Source organism: Lissotriton vulgaris, chromosome 12, assembly GCF_964263255.1.
Source record: "Lissotriton vulgaris chromosome 12, aLisVul1.2, whole genome shotgun sequence".
Lineage (NCBI taxonomy): Eukaryota > Metazoa > Chordata > Amphibia > Caudata > Salamandridae > Lissotriton > Lissotriton vulgaris.
Window position 1 is genome coordinate 257,676,303 of NC_141700.1, and position 23,757 is coordinate 257,700,059.

The following is a 23,757-nucleotide window of genomic DNA, read 5'->3' on the forward strand; positions in this document are numbered from 1 at the left end:
GGCAGAGGCGAAGATTGTTATCAAAAGTGTGAAGTAGCTTCACATCAAAGCAGGATTTTAACGGGTTGACTTGTTTTTAGGAGAGTCTGTTTGGTTAGGGTAGAGAATGGTGGAGCAAGTGATGTAACCTATTGATTACTGACCAGTTATATTGATTAAACTGTGCCCCACTGTTCCCCATTACTGTCATTTAGTATCGTAGGGTGAGTCCATCTCCTACAATACAGTCTCCTTCGTTTGCCCTTTAAGTGTTTATGTGTATTTAGCTCCAACCCCTTGACCTGAGCACCTTTATACGTGGTCCTTCATCCATTCTCCTCTTTAGTGTAACCAAACAGAACTAACATCAGTAGAAGGGCATGTCTGGGTGTCCTAAAATGAGAGACGATGCCCATCAACTGCAGCCACTGGCACAAATTAAGCACTGATAATGGTCTACAAATGAAAGCTAGGAGGATGCCTACATATAACCCTTCGCATGTCATTTACTGCTGGTGAGAAAGCGAGGGGAAATAACTTATCCCAGCAATTAAAAGCTTTCTGATAGACCCACGACTTCAGTCAAGTAAGTAAGTAAGTAAGTAAAAATTTTATTTGCACAATTAATTAAAATCATTGCAAAATACACGTACAAAATTGGCAGTTATAGGAATTGAATATTCAAATCAGTTTAAAAATCAATGTGTTTGTCGACTTCAGTCAAACCCCTACATTGCAGTTCTTATATGATTTATTTTTAGCACTGTGAAAAAACACTGCCATTAGCTTAATCTATCCGAGTGTGTAGAATAAGGGCATTAACTACTGGTCTAGAGATGAGTGAAAGTGCAGAGTATTGACAATACAAAAATGAGGCGGGCTTGTGTGCCTGCATGTGTAGGATGAGGCTGGGAGTGGGTATACCAAACGAACTTTAATGTGTTATTAGCCACATGTCCCTCAGAATTAAAACTCGTCAATTGCCCTCCCTTCATTATGCTTCTCTGCCTTGTTTTCTGGCCCTTTATTTCCCTGCAGGTAATATATAGCCCTTATCATCCAGAGAACAGAGCAATACAACTGAATGTAAACCTTGAACTTTTTGGAACTTCTTGACAAATCGTTTTGGTTAAATATAGTTTTGCCGTTTGTTTTTCGTTGTTATTTTTATTTTAATTGTTATTGGTACCACTTATTGATTTCTGCATTCTACACCGACTCTGACAGAGTTAAACCGTGTTTTGATTGGCTAATAATTCTATAGGTTAGTAGTGATGACAATGTGGGTTTCCTGGCTGCGAATTAGCCCCTGGGTGTGCCAGTTCTGTGCCTGGTCTGCTCTCCCTCTTGTAGCCAATAGTGTACACGGAAGTACGTATAATGTAATGGAAAGTTCCAGAAACCTAAGGGGAATTGCTGGACTACTCCGGATAAGGAATCATGGTCACTTTTCTTTGTGGCTTATCATGTGTTGTATTACATTATTTTTGAGGAATGCTGGAACTTGATTTTTAAATTCCAATTCTTGGTACATTTCTTCTGTGAGCTAACGACGGAGCCAAGTATTCAATTTTACAAGTATATTAATTTTTAACCATGTTTTAATGAAAGTCGTGTTGATGTGGTCTGTTAAAATCACCCTTTGTGTCTCATTGTTCAAACAGCAATTCAAGAGAGAGGCCTTAACAAAAGCAGTGCAGTTAATCACCTTCTCCCATTTCCAGGATGGGAGGTTTTTGCGTCTGGAGGTTGTTGGCCTGGTTTTTGGGCTCTGGGGTTGTGCGGCCATTTCTGAGTCAGGCCTTGAGGTTGTTGGGCGCGTGACCTGCAGAGGGCACTCAGTCATATAAGACCTGCCTGTAAAGCTGAGCAGCCAAGCAGGCCCTGCTCAGTCCAGTTGGATCATCATAATATCAACTATGCAGGCTCCCAGGAGCTACTTCCAGCTCCCACCTGTGTTCTCTTTTGAGAGATCTCTAGGTTCTCCGGGTTTCTTAAGTGCTTGTAATCAAATCAAATCAAAAATGTGCTTTATTCTGTTTTCATTTTAAAACAAGGAAAAAACATAAAAGCACAATTTTACAAATCACATTTCACATTATTATACAGTTCATATTTTTTTTAAACTTTAGCAGCATTTTAAAATTATAAAAATAATTACAATCTGAGACATAACAGCAGACGTTTAAGTGGGACAAAAATCATATGTGCTTCCTATATTTGATGGTACACTTCAGAAATAGGTCAATATATCTCGCAAAACAGTCATTATCTAGAAGCTGCAGAATAAGGTAGGCCGGACGACATTCATTGCCTCAAACCCCATAGTTTTAAAATGGGTTTGATCCACCTTCTCCTCTGTTCTAAACAAAATTTACAGGACAGGACTATGTGAAGTGCTTGTATCTTCGCACATCATATTTGGAAAAAATACACAGAAAATGGAAGGATTGCCTAAAATCTCCCTAAAGAACTTGTCTTGCTCCATTTGCCTCCTTCAGGAGCGAGCCAAAGCAGAGACCCAGAACAAGAAATTGTGCCGCCAGCTGTCGGATTTTCGGGTGCCGCCTGTTTTCGACTATGTGCAGGACAAAATGGAGAACAATGACCTGGAGAAGAGCATCAAGGCTTGGGAGAGAAAGGTGGAGATTGCGGAGGTAAGGCTGATTTTCCACCCTCGCTTCCCTTCTTATGTACATCTACAAAACCAGAGTGTAAAGGGCAACACAGTATGTGTGGAGAAAACAACCTAAAGGCATGCTCAGAATACAGGTCTCTTGACTGTCCATTTCAAACACTAGCTTTTCTGTGTTCACACAATGAGGGTTGTTTTCATTCAGGGAAGCTGCGATCCATCCCATTTCTGGAAAAGATTAATTTAGCCGTGTGAAACTGTGCCTTTGGCCATTGCATGGGGTTCAAGGGCACACTATATATGTTGTTGCAATTTTCTATTGCACAAACTTGGTTCAAGGGCATTAGAGCACTCTACATAGGAACCAGATGTGCGTGTGCGGAGGCCGGGAATCGCATTCAAAGTCATCAGCTCTGGCCGTTGGGCATCATTTCCTCCCTATCATACAAACGTTTTATTTCAACTTCTCCGTGGATGTGATTTGTCTCGAGTCTCATCAATTAACCTTTTATTTGTACTTAAACATTGCCAAATAACACTAGAACATAGGTTTAGAGAACGCACCAGAGCAAATGTATCATGTGTTAGAAATAATCAAAAAACATTAAACAGCTAATGCTGTTTCACCATATCCTTCAGAGATTATTTCCATCAATCTGAAATATTCATACTCCAAGCTTTAGTGCAGACTGTTTTGTATTTCACAAATATCGTACATTTTCTACTTGCATACTGAAGGAACCCATCCTGCCTTACGCAGGCATTAAACACTGAAATAGCAGGAATGGGGAAGTCTATGACGTCGGGGGGGGGGGGGGGGGGGGGATAATAAACTTGAGAGCTGAACGAAGAAAGAAAAGATGGAGATGGAAGCAGGGGCCTGCAGACTTCTGATGCTGAGACTTGACTGGCAACCTAGAAACTTGAGGGTGCTTGTGGGTCAAGGTCAAATGGGGGAAAGATATCACTCTAGAAGACTAATAGAATTTGGCAACATAACTCAAGAACGTGTAGGCATGACTAGTTTGGGTAGACATTACTGCAAGACTCTTGAGACATGAGTGTAAAAAAAGCAACGCTTATCTCCTGAGGCGGAAGCCGGGAGCTCGACCCCTTAATAATTTAAAATTCAAAATGTGAGTGTCACTATTTGTGTTTTTAACTCACCTGACATCGTCTCCTGGCATAAAATCAGGGCTTTAGGAAGCTCCTGACAAGCCCGCGCAGCGGATCTTAGTGCTGCCGCGGGAGCATACCTACAAACACCTTGCCGCCATTACCGGCGAAACCTCAGACCACGCCCCTTTCCTGAGGCCACGCCCCCTCCAATACTACATAAAGGACGCTGACTGCTAGCGCCTTCAGAAACGCTTATCTCCTGAGGCGGAAGCCGGGAGCTCGACCCCTTAATATTTAAAAAATTTGAGTGTCACTATTTGTGTTTTTAACTCACCTTACATCTTCTCCTGGCATAAAATCAGGGCTTTAGCACGCTCCTGACAAGCCCGCGCAGTGGATCTTAGCGCTGCCGCGGGAGCATACCAACAAACACCTTGCTGCCATTACCGGCGACACCTCAGGCCACGCCCCTTTCCTGAGGCCACGCCCCCGCCAATACTACATAAAGGACGCTGACTGCTAGCGCCTTCAGAAACGCTTATCTCCTGAGGCGGAAGCCGGGAGCTCGACCCCTTAATATTTTAAAAATTTTAGTGTCATTATTTGTGTTTTTAACTCACCTGACATCCTCTCCTGGCATAAAATCAGGGCTTTAGCACGCTCCTGACAGCCCGCGCAGCGGATCTTAGTGCTGCCGCGGGCGCATACCAACAAACATCTTGCCGCCATTACCGGCGAAACCTCAGGCCACGCCCCTTTCCTGAGGCCACGCCCCCTACTGCGTATTCCATCCCTATAAATCATGTGCATTTTCCGGACGCGCAGCGGATGAGCGCAGCGGGCGCGCCTAAGGCAAGCCCGTCTGCGCCCATCCGCGACCGAACGGGGCTCGGGGCTGGACCCCCTCGCTCATCTGTACCCTTGGACTTGATGGGGACGGGAACTCAAAGGCATAGGATACACTATACTAGACAAAAATTACTATCTGTATGCCCGAAACTTAAAGATAGCTGCTACCACACCTTGCAGGCTGACTCTTTACCTTTCTTCTGTGAGACCTGTAAGTACACTCTTCAATTCTTGAAGAAGGAAAAAAGGGAGACAGCTAACTTAAAAATGTTGCTACTAAATTGTAGATCCATGAAGAAGCATAAAACAGAGATATATGATCTACTAACGGAGAGCAGTCCTGATGTACTATTTCTAACCGAGACGTGGCTAGACGAAGCTTCGTCGCCTGAAGCTCTCGAAGCCACTCCTCCAGGTTATTGCCTACTCAGATTAGATAGACAGAAACAGAGAGGGGGGGGGTTAGCTCTTATCAATAAAACAGACTTAGAGTGCACCCTACTGAAGGCTACGCTACCTAATAGCGAAAGCGGCTTTTTCACAATAAAAGCAGGACCCAAAAACATCATTAACGGACTGCTTATATACCGCCCGCCCGGAGGGGCTGCACAGTTCGGCGAACAACTCGCAGAACTGATAACCCAGCCAGCACTTCGATACAAACATTTCTCATCCTAGGTGACCTTAACCTTCACTTTGATAATACGGAATGTGGGGAGGCTCAGGCTGTGGCAGAAGCATTGAAATCCCTAGAGCTTAACCTTCAATCCAGATCACCCTCGCACCAATCATGGCATCTTTTGGACCCCATCTTTGCTAATTGGGAGGGTGTCAACGTCTCCTCCCCGATCAGAACAATTTGGTCTGATCACTTTAACATTCCGTTCGAAATAGAAGGTATTCCTTCAGATATCAGAACTAACAATCCCTTACCCTAGAAACGCAGAGACTGGAAACAATTCAAGCAGGAGACATTCAAACTTGCCCTACTTGAGACACCCCCACCCCCTAGCAACACTTTGCAGGAGGCGTGGAACAATTATGAAAGTTGGGTGTCCAAAGCATTAGATACGGTAGGACCCTGGACACTCAAACCTACCGCAAGACTGATCAAAACTGCCCCCTGGTTCTCTCAAGAACTCCAAGGAGCTAAAGCGAAATGCAAACATTTGGAAAGACAATGGAGGAAAAGCTACAATCTAGAAAGTAAGTCACACTATAGAACAGAACTAAAAAAATATCATAAACTTGTAAGAGCAGCGAAAGGTGCCTACTTTAAGGGTAGAATAGAATCTGCCGATAACCCCACTAGAGAACTCTTTGCCATTTATAAAGAGTTAACAGTCCCGACCAGACTCGAAGCGCAAGACACCTACTCCAGCGAGCTATGCGACTCCATAGCTGATCATTTTGTCGGCAAGGTCGACAAAATATATGCCACTTTCACAGACGAAGCTGATTCCTCAAGCAAACATATGGTAGTCAGAGATAACTCCACTGTTAAACCCCGTCTGACATGTTTTAAAGTACCTGAGAGACAGGAACTGCTGAACATTGCTAATAGTATACAGTCTGGCTCCCCTTGTGACGTGTGTCCCCCCAATCGCTGTAAGGGAGTCTTGGAGAGTATGATCGATCAGATTACTCATATCGTTACTCTCCCTTTCCAAGAATGCCATGTGCTTGATGCATGGAAAACAGCCCAGGTTATCCCTTTGAAAAAAAAAACCAATGTCCACATCTCCCAACTTCAAACATCTTCGTCCCATCTCCCTTCTTCCCTTTTGTGCAAAAATAGTGGAAAAAGTGGTAAACGGGCAACTCATGAAATATCTGGCGGAGGAATCCCTCCTCCACCTTACTCAATCGGGGTTTATAGCCGGCTACTCGACAGAGTCAGCCATCCTCTACTCTACTGAGTGCCTCAGACAGATGGCGGATGAAGGACAGACAGCAGCGTTGGTTTTATTAGACCTCAGTGCAGCATTTGACACCGTGCTGCACACAACGCTGCTGTCTCGCCTCTCCGACATGGGAGTGGAGGGATCTGCCCATGCCTGGATAAAATCTTTCCTGGTTAACAGAAGTTTCCAGATGCACTGTCCCCCTTTCAAATCCTCCCCCCGGAAGCTGAGCCATGGGGTTCCACAGGGCTCCAGCTTAAGCCCTACCCTGTTCAACCTTTATATGGAACCCCTGGCTCATATAGTTGAAGCTTTCGGGGTGGATATTGTCACCAATGCTGACGATACCCAAATGGTGATCAAGCTTTCGCTCGACCATACGGAAGATGCCATTAACTTTTCCAAATGCTTGTCATCAGTGGCAATATGGATGAATAACAACTGTCTGCGCCTGAATGGCGAAAAAACAGAACTTTTAGTTGTTGGTGAATCCCCCTCTGCCTGGTCGCACATGTGGTGGCCGGCGGAACTGGGCAATTTTCCTTCTCCCGTGGACTCTGTCAGAAATCTTGGAGTGATGCTCGACTCTGCTCTCTCTTTCAGGTCTCAGGTCAATAAAGTTACGGGCAGGTGCTTTAGCACACTAAAAACCCTCCGTAAAGTCCTTGACCTTTTCCCCATCAACGCCAGAAAGACACTTGTCCACGCCCTAGTCACACCACAACTTGACTACGGCAATGTCCTGCTCCTAGGTCTAAGTAAAAAAGGCCTGCACCAACTGCAGTGCGTGCAAAACGCTGCTGCCCGCCTGGTACTTAACCTGCCTCGTAGAGCATCTGGGAAGAATGCTCTAGCGAAGCTTCACTGGCATTAAATTTAAAGCCTTATGCTTTACGCATCGCATCGCCCAGGGCAAAGGCCCAGGCTATTTGCAAAAGCTCCTCACAATTCACTGCCCCACCAGAAACCTGAGGTCGACCGGAGCTATGCTGTTCAAACTCCCCCGTACCCGCAGAGCCAGGATGGGTGGCCATTCTTTCAGGTACCTGGCTCCTAAACACTGGAATGAACTACCACTTGACCTTCGAATGGAACCTTCAGAAACTAGATTCCGTGCTAAACTTAAAACTCATCTGTTTCCAGTTATCTAATTCTCTCTCCTCCCTCTGACCCTTGCTTCGTTCTCTCCAACTTCTGTCTCTTGAGATATAGTAGCATTCTAGCGTGGGGACACACTATTTTTAGTGCAGCGAGGCGCTTTAGAAATGGCTTTATTATTATTATTAACATGTCAATTTTTTAAGGAGATGTGTAAGAGAAAAAAAAACATAGGATTGCAAATGATAAATGTGTATCAACAGGTAGTTCATCACAGAATGTATTTATGTACGCTTGGAAAGGAATACCCACATTGATACTGCTTTTTGTCTGCACATACAATACATTTTCGAATAAATTCAAGCTTTATTAATTCATCTTAGGTAAAACCTAACTTTAGCATTATACAAAAATAGCATTACATTGACATAAAAAAGATGAACCTCAGAAAAGATAACAACACAAAGCATCTAAAAATAGCTGTGGGCCCTCAATAGAAATTAATAAATCACTGAATGCTAATTCATAAATTCCCTAAAACTGATACAGAACCACTATCCACCCTACTAGTCTGGTAAATCTCTTTACGTCAGCAGAACACATTTTGTTTTACACTCTACTATTTAGAAACTGCAAAGCAAGGTTAATATTGCACATATTGTGAGTGCTATGTATTGTTCCTAAATAGTTCATGCAAATATTGTACAGATCAGGACAACTAAATAAACTGTGTGAGCTAATTACTTTGCATCCATTTTGTAGAGCCTACATCATTTAAGTGTACCTACACAAAATAAGCCTGGTGATAAGGTTATGATCTGGGTTTGTTGAAAATTAAATTTTTATATATGTTTCTCGCATAATTATATATCTCGCTCGTTTATAAATCACTCATGGACTAAAACTTGAATAATGACTACAAAACTGATATAATCTTCAGTTGTGTTACTGACTGAATATCATTTAAAAACTTATGTTTGCTCTCATCGTCCTCATTTTTCAATGCATAAAGGTTTTAACAAATAAGATACACAAGTAAACAAACGTTACACTGCCAGATCTTGTTTGATGTCATGACATTTAAATGTTTGCTAAATTGACCTTCGGACCATCCGATAGCGTCTGTCGGCAAGTCTCACTTCAGGAGAGTTTGTAGTTCTAACATATGAGCTAACGCACCACGTTTATGCAGAGATCTGTTCTTTTAATCTCAAACCTGGAATTGATTGAGGATAAGCACATTTTAATCTTTCCCCGTCTAGTACAGGAGATTTGTCAGCCATCAGATTAGGGGAAGTTATACTAAGCTGTAGTCTCAACAATGAAGATACCTTTCCGTAAATGTAATTCTCCTCTCATACCATTATATCCATTGCAATTTAGTTTCTCATCAACAGATCCCAAATACATGTCTGCATCATACAAAGCAGTTACAGACATTTTAAAATCTAAAGCCCCTAAAGCGAAGTACCCCAAAACGTATCTGAATTAACTGAAACCTTGAAACAATCTGGTATATTTGAAGAGTCAAATGCGTGTTATTACTTTCCAGGATAGAGAGGATGTCAGGGTCATACCAAAATAAGTATGTTTTCATCTGTTCAATTTGGGCCTCTAGATGGTACCAATTAAATATACACTTTTTCCTGTCAGTTTTTAGAATTTTTGTCTTTAACAGGTTAAACACAAGATGGCTGGTCGTATTATCGGTCACTAAGCAGTGAATGTCTGAAACCCTAATAGCATCTGATGACGACTAAATCGTTGGCATTCATTAACTGTGATAACTGGTAATCACCGAAAGAGGCAGGCAGTAAAGACATTCGGTTCCCAGAAGAGACGGAAAATCTTCCAAATATGAATTGAAAAATGTTTCTGCCAGCACACAACCTTGTTTAAGATCGTTTAGAGTGTATATATGGTTGTTGCTGGCTCCAGAAAGACCTAAATTGATGGGGAAAATTGATAGTGTGTTATGGAATCCCTGGATCAAGGAAAGAAGACCCCTAGCATTTCCATATGAGGCAAACATATATACAACCAATGTGATGTTCCATACTCCTTATTTGTTCGTGGTACCCCTGATAGCTATTATTGACAATGCCCATCATGAAGTAGATCATAGAATTCCAACCCACTTAGAACAACCAGAATTGGTTCAACCTGCAGTGTCAAAAAGAGAAGCTTTTCAGGTTCCTGGCATGATGAACTTCTACAGTGTTATGTGCAAAGAATGCATATTTTCTCTCCCCAAGGTGAATCATTTGTGCTAAACACAAAGCTTCCATTGTCCTTTCTGAACAAAAACCCCACACAACGCATAATAGTTGGATATCACCTCGGCTTACCTAAAAGACTTTAGTGTATTCACTCAATATCATTTTTTTTATATCCTTTATTTAAAGTTTTTCCTTCAAAGACAGACAGTACATCATAGATCCACATTTATAAATGTCAACCATAACGTAACGATTTGCTTCATCATTTTCCCTGAGTTCATAAAATGTAGGACATTATCAATACAACAAATACAACATTACAGCTCCGGAGTAGACTCCGGGTCAGTTTGCAAGCTCACCGATGCTTTAGCCAAGGGATAAGATTTGAAAGGCTTCCAAATATCAAGGAGGCGGGACAGAGGAGGTTGGAGCTGGGCGTATATCTCGGAGTTAGTGTTGCAGTAAGTCATGCTGTACAGCCAACGCTTCAGTGCCGGGGGGCGTTTATTCCCCAAATACATTGCAACCTCCCTTTTAGTCAGAAGCAGTGCAAGGGCGCAGAAACATCTGCATAACTTGGGGAGACTTACGATGTAACCAAGTAGGGCCATGAGGGGAGAAGGAAGGAGGGGTTGATCCAACATTAAAGATGACGCCTCAAACACCTTTCCCCAAAACAAAGCGACTTTGGTGCAAGTCCATTCCATGTGTGCAAAATCAGCCATGGGAGTCTGGCATCAGGGGCATGTGTGGGTTCAAAAGCAATGGACCGCACTCCGCTAGCCTCTCCTCCGGGTCGCCCCTTGGGATTCTGGTACTTGGAGTTGAAGAGTGGTTCACCCAAGTGGGTGCAAGTAAGTACTTGTTGGACTGATGATCTCTAGACCCGATCCATGTCCTGGGTTTTTGGATGTCGCCCGAGACATGGCTCGGGTTTCAGGATAACTTCCCTCATCAGTAGAGAAATGGTTTAGGGGTGGAAGAGAAGGCCGCCAAACAACCATCAAAGGCCTGGATGCCCGAACCAGCACGCAGGTGCGTCGTCCAGGAGCTCGTCAGCTCGAAGCTCAAGGGAGCCATTTTGTAGATTCAAAAGCAATGGACCGCACTCCGCTAGCCCCTCCTCCGGGTCGCCCCTTGGGATTCTGGTACTTGGAGTTGAAGAGTGGTTCACCCAAGTGGCATGTGTGGGGTCTGGAGTAACGTATGCCCATCGCAGGTATTTGAAATGAAACAATTTATGCCTGTAGTTAAAGGAAATCTTGTGGGTTTGTTCACAGAAAAAGCACCACTGCACCTCTAAGAGGGGTTGACCTAGGTGAACCCACGCCTTCCTCAGTTTCAAATCCCTAGGTGGGGGAAGTGCGATAGTGGCTTTGTACATTTTAGACAGTAGGTGGTCTCCACTGACATCCTTGATTAGGAGTGTCAATGGAGGGAAATCGGGTGGTTCTTTCGGGTAAGTCGGTACTGTGGACCTCAGTGTGCTCAGTAGCCGGCGCAGTATAAACTGGTCCAGGAAGGTGGCTTCAGTAAAACGGGTGTCCTCAAAGCGAGAGAAGATGTAGTTGTTTGGGAATAGGCCCCCAAATGTTTCTAAGTTAAATTTAGAAAGGGTGCGTTGCACCACTGCCTCCTTGGTGATGGGAATCCATAGGTTCCCTGCCAAAGGTTGGGATGGGGAATAGAGCAGTGGCTCCCCCGTTGCCCTGGTCAGTAGTTTCCATGCCCAACTGGTCGTGGATAGTGTTTTCAAATCTTGTGGATCTCGAGGCAAACCCAAAGTTACCAAGGCCGACAGGGGGTTGGGGAGGGCAAGGTCTGCTTCAGGCCTACGGTATGGGATCCGAGCGCCTGCATGGAACCAGTTGCGCGAGAAGCTGCACTGCGCAATCAAATAGTAAATGCAGACGTTTGGAGCCCTGAACCCTACGCGTTTAAAGGGCAGATTCAGGGCGTCCAGCTAACCCTGTGTTGACCCCACCCCCCTCCCCCCACACCAGCCGCAGCAGCTGTGAACGAAGAGTCCCAAAGAAGCTTCCATACAAAGGTATAGGGATATTCTGAAAGAGATACAAAAATTGCGGGAGAACAACCATTTTTATTAGTGCCATTCTGCCGACCATTGACAAGGGGAGTTTCAACCAGCGGTCGATGTTATCAGTGGGTTTTACCATGGCTGAACCATTGTTGAGTTGTAGGATTTGTGATTGGTCCCTATGAATGTTGATACCCAAATACTTGACTGGGTCATCACACCACTTTAAGTGGGAACTCCGAAGTGCAATTGCATTGGGCCTCTGTCAAAGGAAAAACCTTGGATTTACCCCAATTAATTTGCAAGCCCGACAGGGCGTCAACGCGAGTAAATTCACAAAGGATCGTCTCTAAGTTGTCGTCTGGGTTCCTCACATAGAGAATAACGTCATCAGCATAAAGTGTAAGCAATAAAGGGCCTGTATTAAATTGAATGCCCCTGTGGGAGTGTTTTTCAAGGAGATGATGGACAAGCGGGTCCATTGCAATTATAAAGAGGAGTGGAGAGAGGGGACAGTCCTGTCTGGTCCCGCTTGACATTTTGAAGGGGGGAGAGTGTGTGCCGTTTAGCCATATTCTAGCCATAGGACGAGTATATAATAGTGAAATCACTGAGATGAACCTAGGTGGGATGTCGAGCCGCACCCGGGTAGCCCTGAGAAAGGGCCACTCCAGCGAGTGAAAGGCTTTTTCGGCGTCCAATAGGACTGCCGCAGCTGGAAGAGAGGGGTTGACTCTGTGGAGGGTGGCGAACAAAGTGCGCAGATTCAATGCGGTAGACCGGTGTGGGATAAAACCCACCTGCGTGGGCAAAATCATCTTATCAATGATCAGGGAAAGCCTGTTAGCTAGCATTTTCCTTAGAATTTTATACTCCAAATTTATCAGTGAGAGGGGCCTGTAGGATACGCACTGCTGCAGATCTTTGCCGGCTTTGAGAAGGAGTGTGACAACCGCTTCAGGCCGTGTGGGGAGTAGTTCACCCAGTTCAATAGTTTACTAAAATAAATCAATGAGGTGCAGGGCTAAAGTCTTTTTGAAGACCTTATAAAAACAACCGGGGAACCCATCTGGCTTTTGAGCCATCCAGATCTTCTATTGCTTGAGTCCCTTCATCAATCATGAAGGGCTCGGCTTAGAAGTCTCTGTGTACCTGGTCCAGCCAGACCAAGGCCACCTCCTCACGATAGGCGTTGCTGGCCGCCGGGTCGGGATTAACCCTGGTCCTGTAGAGGTCTTGATAATAAGTTAAAACCCTGTTAGTAATGCCCGCACAGTCAGTGATCTGTTCACCTAGCGAGCCGCACAGATTGGTCATATACGAAAGTCCTCGATCGGGGTGAATCAGTCTGGCCAGTGTGCGTCCGTGGTGTCCACCCTCCCTGTACCGTCTGGCTATGGCATATTTACCCAGAAAGTGAGCCATCCTCTCTGCCGCCTCCTGAAACTCTGTCAACAATGTCGCTCTAAGACGGAAGCGGGGTTGGAACGGGGGGTTTATGAGTTGTGTCTCGGGACGCTAACTTGGCCTCAATCCCAGCCAGTGTGCAGTGGAGATCCTTCAATATGATGGCCCTTTTGAAAATGCATATCCCCCTTATATAGGCTTTAAATGCTTCCCACAATATGAACAACAATCAAACCTTATGAACCACAAAAAGGTGCCAAAGCACAGGGGGGAAGGCAATGCTACAACCAATCCCCAGGCCTCAAAAGAGTCTCATAGAAGCTGATCGTGAAGACCATAATCCAAGCGAACCCTCAAAGGTCAGTGAGAGGAGCAAGTCAAAAAATACAAAAAAACAAGGGGTTTTGTACTTATCAGTTCGTTGACATGTGGCGGAGATATCAATTTGTGGAGAATAGGTCAGAGCTAGCGCCAGAGTCCGGCAAACGAGAAGATCAATCAGGGGTAGGCAATCTATGCAGCTCGGCAGTGTTCGAACTGTGTCTGAGAAACTCCTGCACCTCGGCAGGGGCGTAGAAGATTCTAGATCTGCCATCAACGTCCACCTTCAAACGTGAAGGGTAGAGCATCCTGTACCTCAGACCACCCTTCCGAAGAGCAAGTTTGACTGCTCCCAACTTCCGACTGGCCTCCTGTAAAATTGCGGTGAAGTCAGGATAAAGCGAGATAGAGGAACCTTACCAATACAGAGAGCCCCGCTCCATGGGCAAGCGCAGGGCGGTGTCTCTGTCTTTAAAGTTTAAGAGCCTTGCCATGATCGCATGGGGTGGACATCCAGGATGAGGATGGGGACCAAGGGGCCAATGTGCTCTCTGAATGACAAAAGTGGGAGTGAAAGAGTCATGGCCAAAGAGGTCACACAGAAGGCCCTCCACAAACCCATTGAGCTGCTAGTGTTCGTTGATTCTGGAATACCCATAATCCGTACATTGTTGCGCCTCCCCCTGGCTTCCAAATCGTCATTCTTCATGGCAATGGTCTTGAGCACCTTTTCCATCCTTTCCAGGCGTTTGGTTGCCTGTGCCGAACCGTCTTCCAAATGTGAAATTCTGCCCTCAGCTGTGTTCGGGCGCGTGTCATGTTTATCTATTCTGGCCCCCATCGAGTCCAGTCTCCTGTCTAGGGCATCGAACCTTGTGTCTAGTTTATTTATGTTTATTTCAATCTTTATTTCGATCACTTGGATCATAAAAGATATACATCATAGATTTAAAACATTCATGATATGATACATATACATAAAAAAGAAGTTAAAAGGGATAATTACAATTGTCATCTTGTTGTACAGGTTTAAAAGTGCTAGTGCAGGGTGCAAATCCAACAGCTACCTTCTATGGAAAATCCGACAGCTACATTCTATGGAAAATCACATTTCTAGGGAATGGTAAAAGCCATTACGGATCATTCCAATTTGACCTGGTCTGTACAAAAAGTGATTATGAGGCCAGTACTGAGTCTATATCAGAGTACTGTATGTAGCGAGTACGCGTGTGCCACATGGCAGTTAAGAATTTGGCTATCGCAAACACAGTTGGGGGTGATAAGTCCGTTTTTAATATTCTATAGGCTGGGATGCATTGCCTGAAATCTAGGTTTTTAAGAAGAGGAAGAAGCCAATACTTTCTCGGTTTTTGATAAGCTTTACAGAAAAATGCAACGTGTATTTCATTTTCTACTTGGGATGGACATGCGGGACATTGCTCAGCGGAGGGAGATGGAGACCAAGTACTTGTAAATGCTCTAAGAGAGAGAGTGCCATACCTCCACTGTAAAAACATTTTCCTAGTCAAGGTTGGGCAAATGTCATCTAGGGCATGTTCAAGGAAATAAGAGTCTTTAAATTGAATAAATGACCTAGATGAGAACCCCAACCGCACGTTCCCTAGTGAAGTATTTAATTTTAAATCATAATATTCCCTGGATAAATGCTTGCGTGTAACCTTACTACAAGCATTTTCTGGGTCTGACCATAACTCTGGCCTTCCCAGGTTCTCGCATGTAGTTTTTATATATTTTAACCATGGAGTTTTATTTGCATTTGACAAGCTTAAAATCTCCTTCAACTCCATCCTATATTACAAGAGCTCTGGAGTAGTCTAAAGTCGCCGCCAAAATGATAATGGTTTTAAACCCAATTCTTCCTCTATTGGTCTAAGGCCCAAATCGAGTCTAAGGGGGAGGAGCGGGGTGCTGGAAGGTAAAGCTGCCAGCTGCCTGATGAACTTGTTTTCTGTAATCGTCAGATTTAATACCGGTGTATACCCCCACAATTGTCCGCCATGTGTGACTGCCCCCCTCGCCTGCATTTTATATCTCTCAAGCGCTGGGCCGAGGGGTTTATAGGTCGATCTATTTGATATCCTGGTGATACCACCTGTGAGCTGCGCCAATTTAAGATTGGCCTTTGTTCGGTGAGTGTACCAGGTCATGTTTTGATTGAGGGTCACCCCTAGATACTCAAATGTGTGGACCCTTTCTAGTCTCGATGTGCCGATAGTTGGGTTGTGTCTAGTGCTTTGAAGCCGGCCCGGAATTCCACCATCAGGGCCTCATTACCCAGCCCTGGGGTCTGGAGACGGGCCACAGAATAGCCCCCCCGCCATGTGGCCATCAGTGGGGTCAGTGCCACAGCTGTCTTCTCGAACAGCAATTTCCACTGTTTCGGTTCAACTTTCCCCATGGCCATAAAAAACGAGAGGCAGAGCAAAAAGGAGTGCCGGGTAGGTTACAAAGAGGGTGGCGTTGGGATGTCCAATGGCAAACAGAGGGGTGGGCTAGCCGGACTGGTTGTCAGCACAGTGATGATTCCCACTGGAGCTGCTGGTGAAGGAGGTGGCATCTAGCCACTGCTGTAGTTGCGCCCTATTGCCGTACCTGTATCCAACACTCAGCTGGCCACTGCTAAAGGGCGCATTGCGGTGATGCAGTGAAATGTGCCATGATATGGGGGCCGGGTGCGCAAAACATACTGCAGTGCGCACAGCTCTTTTGAAGTAAGGCCAGGAGGGAAGGCTGAGCAGTGAAGTGGGAGCAGGATCCAGGGTGAGGTAGTGTGGCTCACTGGTTAGAGGCGGCAGACCCGAGAGCAGAGGACGGCCCGGGACCAGGGTTCGATTCCCGGCGCGGCAGGTTTCTGGACCAGGGTCAGCGGACTCGATAATTCTCTCGCCTCGGTGCCCACTCTAATCAGCGATCACACTCGGCAACTCTGGGCATTAGCTTGCCTCATCCTCACTAACGGCCCCACCAGACCGCCGGGGATGCCTGGTCTCACCCTGGAGATACCCATTAAGGGACCATCTCTCAGGGAAGCCAGGAAGGGTTTCGCAGCGGTCGAAGCGCCTTGGGACCCTCCGGGTAAGTAGTGCGCTATATAAATGCCTATACATACAGAGAGGGGGCTCCGCGGCGATCCGACCAAGTGGCCGGTCCCCAGGCTCACCCGTGGACCCTGTCTCCACGGGGCCTCCGAGGGTATGGGGGGGCCTACCTGTGTGCTGTGTGGGCAGGTCTCTCTGCTCCTGAACATCCAACCGACCAGTGAAGTGTTGGGCGCTGCGCCGAGGCAGTCAAGAAGCCGTTGGTATTTTGTCCTGTTTCAGGACTCGTCGACTCTCTTCGTGCCCGAAGGCGTGCCTCTCATCTCCGGCAGGTGGGGGAGCAACTCGAGTCCCCGGCTCAGTGGAGAGCACCAGGCTCAACACGCATCACGGGGCTGCAGCTGATCACAAGCACGGGGGGGCGAATGGCAGGGCTCGGCGGTGACCGGAGTCCATCAGGAGCCGAATGCCACCCTCGCCGCAGTACGGCCCTGTTAAGGCCATAGATTGGCCTAATATTTAGGGGCATTGAGTGGAGCTTGGGATCTACGCAGCCATCTTGGTCTGCGGTCCGGCCAAGCCCCGCATTTCCTGGATATAATTGATGCACATTAGCAACATATGTGGAGCTACTTCCAGATGTAAGATTACCACTTTTGGTTACTAACATACACACAAACATATGTGGAATCAACCTTTTGTTCCATTTGCACTGGGCCATAGTGAACTTGCATCACAGTGCTGAGGATAAACAGTGCCTAGGTGCTGCCTACCTCTTTGCGGAGTCCTTGCTTCAATATGGACACCTCTACTCTATCGTCAAATCAAGATGCTTTCTGTAAATGTAAATGTAAATGTATTGGCATTTATATAGCGCACTACTTACCCGTAGGGTCCCAAGGCGCTTCGACCGCTGCGAAACCCTTCCTGGCTTCCCTGAGAGATGGTCCCTTAATGGGTATCTCCAGGGTGAGACCAGGCATCCCCGGTGGTCTGGTGGGGCCGTTAGTGAAGATGAGGCAAGCTAATGCCCAGAGTTGCCGAGTGTGATCGCTGATCAGAGTGGGCACCGAGGCGAGAGAATTATCGAGTCCGCTGACCCTGGTCCAGAAACCTGCCGCGCCGGGAATCGAACCCTGGTCCCGGGCCGTCCTCTGCTCTCGGGTCTGCCGCCTCTAACCAGTGAGCCACACTACTTCACTGGCTTCCATCCTTACTCAGCTGGGTCAGAGATTAGGCAGAAAGACGGTACCATTTGTTACATCGTCCAGACTGATGGGGAAACCACCCTTTCCTTACTTAGGGTGCACGTGTTAAATGGGTTGCCATTTCCCATCCTAGTGGAACCCTAGGCACTAGTCTGACAGGTTGCTATTCTTTGGAAGGCATCACCCACCTCTCACTAGGTTGGATAACTGCTCACTTAGAGGGTTGGTAGGTCTATGTAGTGCCCCAAGCAGATTGCCCACTACGTAAGGTTGACATCATGCATTGCTTCACCCATCCTCTCAACCCGCAAGGGGGCTCTCATAGAAGAAATAAATAGCTGTACAGATAATTTGAACATTCACATACTCCGTTCTCTATGAATTTACTATGTGGCTTGGTTGAGTATGCAGGTAGGTTCTGTGAAGAGTAGAGTGTAATACACTGGCCTTTTTCCATGATTATACAAACAAGGAAGCCGTGGGCAGGGGTGGTTATCATAATTTGCAGTTCACCATCAAACGTTTCTTATCAATTGATACTTTAAGGCTTTTTTGTGCGAGTGGAATCTGTGTGTGTTTTGGGACCGGAATGTCCAATGCCCAATGCAGGGTAAACAGGTGTGTACCCTGCATTGAGTGCTCAACTGAATGTGAAACTGCCATCCTCAATTTTATTTTGGACCTGGCGTCTTGCTTATCTAGTGTGTACACCAAGGGCTAGGACTGTCCATGGCAATGCGAGACCACCCATGACCTGTCCTATATCCTGGAGAGGTGCACCCAAAGAACCCTCACGAGGCAATGAAGTGCTGTCCTTTACTTGGGTAAATTACGTAGAGCAGTGTTGGCAGTGTATTGTGTTTCGTAGATGTTTAGTGTGACCAGACCTTTTCTCTGTCAGTGAGAGTTTGCTCTCCTGACCCCTCATGTGTAAAGTCCCGCTGTCATGTGAGACCCAAAACTTGTACTGACATTACGTTTGTATGTTAAGTCTAAAACACGTCTGGTATACTGGGTGAGGCGGAGTACCAAGGCCCGTAGGATCTATTTGAATGCCCCGTGTGATCTATTTGAATGCCTCCGATTATAGTACAAAAAACACAGTTGATGGACAGAATGTAGAACAATGTCATACATTCACCCCAGTACAAGGATCTGGGCCTAAATCCATCGTTTTTTTGCACTCCACATCACCCTGGGTTAGACACTGGCTATATGCAAATCAGCTCTGACCCTGTGCCTTATGGGAACAGTCCAGTCCGAACTACCAAGCCATGTCTTTCCCAGGCCGGAATAAAGCATCCAAGGACCGGTTTCTGTCTATCAGCCTTCATCAGCCTGGATAGCTTGACTCCAGTGGTGTGGAAAGCCTGGGACTCACGTCTGAGCATCCCCAGCACACTCGGGTGAAAATTGCAAAAAACACAGTTGATGGACAGAATGTAGAACAATGTCATACATTCACCCCAGTACAAGGATCTGGGCCTAAATCCATCGTTTTTTTGCACTCCACACCACCCTGGGTTAGACACTGGCTATATGCAAATCAGCTCTGACCCTGTGCCTCATGGGAACAGTCCAGTCCGAACTACCAAGCCATGTCTTTCCCAGGCCGGAATCAAGCATCCAAGGACCGGTTTCTGGCTATCAGCCTTCATCAGCCTGGATAGCTTGACTCCAGTGGTGTGGAGAGCCTGGGACTCACGTCTGAGCATCCCCAGCACATTCGGGGTGAAAATTGCAAAAAACACAGTTGATGGACAGAATGTAGAACAATGTCATACATTCACCCCAGTACAAGGATCTGGGCCTAAATCCATAGTTTTTTTGCACTCCACACCACCCTGGGTTAGACACTGGCTATATGCAAATCAGCTCTGACCTTGTGCCTCATGGGAACAGTCCAGTCCGAACTACCAAGCCATGTCTTTCCCAGACCTGAATCAAGCATCCAAGGACCGGTTTCTGGCTATCAGCCTTCATCAGCCTGGATAGCTTGACTCCAGTGGTGTGGAGAGCCTGGGACTCACGTCTGAGCATCTCCAGCACACTTGGGGTGAAAATTGCAAAAAACACAGTTGATGGACAAAATGTAGAACAATGTCATACATTCACCCCAGTATAAGGATCTGGGCCTAAATCCATCGTTTTTTTGCACTCCACACCACCCTGGGTTAGACACTGGCTATATGCAAATCAGCTCTGACCCTGTGCCTCATGGGAACAGTCCAGTCCGAACTACCAAGCCATGTCTTTCCCAGACCGGAATCAAGCATCCAAGGACCGGTTTCTGGCTATTAGCCTTCATCAGCCTGGATAGCTTGACTCCAGTGGTGTGGAGAGCCTGGGACTCACGTCTGAGCATCCCCAGCACATTCGGGGTGAAAATTGCAAAAAACACAGTTGATGGACAGAATGTAGAACAATGTCATACATTCACCCCAGTACAAGGATCTGGGCCTAAATCCATCGTTTTTTTTCACTCCGCACCACCCTGGGTTAGACACTGGCCCATACCCTACCCTGAAAGACCGATGCTTTCAGTTTTCCAGCACTGCTCTGACAGGCTCTAAGGACGTCCAGCCAGAGCAGCCAGGAATTTCATTATGGCATATCAACAATGGCTAACAGCAACTAGGGGTAACAGAACATATGTCATAGCAGTAAATTACTGGATTCAGAATTCAGTTGTTAATACTAATGGCTCTCTATGAGAGCCATACGTAGCATAAAGAATTGTAGATGGGCAGTTGTAAGTTACAGCAATGTTTTTCTCTGATGTCTAAGATGTGACTCAGAGGCCTCAGGTAAAAAAAACATTCCTGTAACCCACAGTTACCCATCGATAATTTTATGTATGGCCCTCAAAATTCTCCGGCACTGCTTATAATTGCTAGACTGAAGGAGCAACGAGGAAGCCAAATATAATATTGCATCTCCTCTGTGTACCAAGACTGAGAAAAAAACTTTACCATGTCACTGATCAAGTCATGAGTGATGTAATAGGTGAGGTCATACGTAGTGCATTGCGGGTGCATAAGTTATAGTTAGACCAGGTAACTATAACTGCTGAATTTCTATGGTTTTGTGCCTGTGAAAGCTGAGCTTAACAATAAAGTCCCTGTAACGTTTGTTTTTTTGTAGAGAATATAATTATATATATATTACCTACTGGTAGTCGCCAGTAGGTAGTTATAGTTAGGATCAAAGTTTCCTTAGGAAAAGCATTTTTTGCTCTGCCACTAACTTTGGCGCCCCTTGACGAATCCTCACCTAATTTTCAAAGAAATTTCCCTTTTTGGTTCAGTTGCTGTGTTAAAAGTTTCAGGGTGATCTGTCAAGCGGGGGCCGAGAATAAAGGGTGGGTCCAAAAATGCATTTCCCCCATGTTACGTCTATGGGGATTGTTTAATTTTTTTAACACAATTGCAGCCCGAACCGGTGATCAGAATTACCAATTTTTGCAGAAATCTAGATGTTGGTCCAGAAAGAAAACTTTTTGTAATTTGGTGTAAAACCGTTCAGCAGTTTCAGAGATATTTAAGTTAAAAAAAAATATAGATATGTGGGAGCCCAAAATCCTACTGAAACCCTAAAAAAATGTGATTGACTTCCAACAACTTAACCAGGAAATGTTGGAAGCCATTTTAAGACTCAGTTGATGCGAAGCCCACAGAAAATGTAAAACAAAAAGAAAAGGGGTCAGGGTAGAAACACCCTGACCCCCTAGGCCTCTTGGGGTGTGGGGGCGTCCCACTGGGACCCTGCAGGGCCTTGGCTGCTATGGGACCTTGAGGGCCAACAAGACCTCCTGTTACCTACACCAAGTCAAAACTGCGGGAGTGCTAAGAGGTGGTCGAAGGCCACGCCCCCTTTCTCCACCACTCTGCAAATGTACCTCTTGGTGCACTGGTGGTTGGGGGATGAAGTCCCCTTGGCTCCAGAGGGTCCTTGGGGCCAACAAGTCCTCCTGTTACCTCAAGTAAGTCCCACACAGCGGGATTGCTGAGAGGTCTTCTTGGCCCGCCCCCTTTCTCTGCCACTGTGCAAACATGCCTCTTGGCACACTACTAGTTGGGGGATGAAGCCCCCTTGGCTGCTGAGGGTCCTTGGGGTGAACAACCCCTCCTGTTACCTCCAGTAAGTCCCACACAGTGGGATTTCTGAGAGGTCATCGGAGGCCATGTATGGGTCTGTGGATGGGTTTGTGAATGGTTGTGTGGGAGTGGGTGTATGGAAGGTTCTATGAGGGTGTCAGTGGGTGTGTTAGTGATTTTGTGGATGATGTCATCAGTGATGTCACTGACCATATCATGAGTGATATAATATGTGAGGTCATAAGCAGTGAATTGTGGGGGCGCGAGTTATAGTTCGATCAGCTAACCTTTGGGTTTTTCAGTAGGGATTTATCCTTATTCCTCCAACCCCCACTATTAGTTAGGTAAGTATGGTGTCTTGCATTGCTTTGCAAATCCTGTTGGTTTAGGTGTTCATTATATTACATTTTAACTGGAAGATTGTAGATTTTCAGTGAATTTTGTATGCAACTATCCATAAACAGCTCATGCCTGCCACTATTTGACATCTGCACAATTTCCTGTGTGCTTGTAGATAGTTCGCCACCCTAGTCTGAAGGTTTAGCACTACTTGCAAGTCTTTCAGTACATTCTACACTTATATAGACTTCTTGATCCGAAGAACTGATTCTCAATTCCAGATTCCAGTTCCAATGGCCACCTGTTTCCATGGATGTAAAAAATGGTTTAATCACATGAATTAAGATAGGGACAGTTACGCTCTAATAGACCTTATTTAACTAGAGAGAAGATTCTGAATGCACATATGTGCAGCTATCCATATATAACTCATGTCTGCCTCTATTTGAAGTCATATGCATAATTTTCCTGTGTGCCTGTAGGTAGCCCGTTGGCCTACAAGGGAACTGCAATCCAGCTGTGTGTACGCTCCTGCATTTGTGGCTATAAATATTTAGGCACAGTTTTAGTCCAGTTAACCATTCTCTTAACTCTCTTTCCCACTGCAGATGTCTTTGAAAACATACCGCAAGGCATGGGACCAGATGAGGATGGCTAGTAACTAGTCGTAGACTTTCAACCAGGACTACGGTTTCTAGTGACTGTGCTGATCAAAGAACCTTGAGAGGCAATATACCACAGATGAAAAAGCACATCCCACTACTATTTCTTATGAAAGAGACACCATACTACTTATTAAAAGAAATAAAAGATAACAGATGCTGTATTTGTGTTTGAATAAATATGTAAGAATGCTGGCCTTTACACATGTATGTCTCCTCCTTATACATTGTCAGTAATCCTTTCCTAACCATATCAAGCACTGGACATTGAATATCTTAATTTGAACTGTGTTGGTTAGTAGTGTATAGTTTTAATCCTGCCTCTAGCATGAGATGTCTTCAGTTGTTGTCAAGGTGAAGCGTCATAATCCTCTTCTCAGCCCTTAAGATATATATGCATTCAAAACTCAAAATACAGCGTATTGGACTTGATTCAAGTGATGGCTTTATTAGTTTGAATTATTGTAACATATCAATAGCACATCTGGACTCCTCTCATAGTGATTCCCTGTCATGTTTTTGGGTTGTGTATTCTTTATTTCTTTTAGACAGAAAACCCATTTTCCACAATTTCTGAGCAAAATGTAAAATGCATATAAATTCAGCCCACCACAGTAATATCCGACATAATTCCTTTTACCATATTAGTTTTTGATGAAAATTATGTTTTTGGCACACACCATACACAATCTTAAAACGTTTTGGGTATAGAATGGACCACAATTATTTCAAGTGCCTCAGTTCTGTACAACTGCAAATTATCTCTTGCTTAGGGTCAGGGGCCTTTTTGATTTACACTATTTTATACGTCCACCCTTATTCA

At 45.4% G+C, this 23,757-nt stretch overlaps 1 protein-coding gene across 1 annotated transcript in view; it reads left to right on the plus strand.

Moving 5' to 3' along the window:
• The window catches only part of CFAP263 (cilia and flagella associated protein 263), a 98,149-nt gene extending 74,783 nt beyond the window's left edge, over positions 1-23,366 (plus strand). The window contains exons 8-9 of the mRNA XM_086947794.1: positions 2,481-2,636; positions 22,881-23,366. Of these exons, the coding sequence (XP_086803920.1) occupies positions 2,481-2,636; positions 22,881-22,937 (213 nt within the window). The 3' untranslated portion in view covers positions 22,938-23,366. The remainder of the gene's footprint in view (positions 1-2,480; positions 2,637-22,880) is intronic.
• The last annotated feature ends 391 nt before the right edge of the window (positions 23,367-23,757 follow it).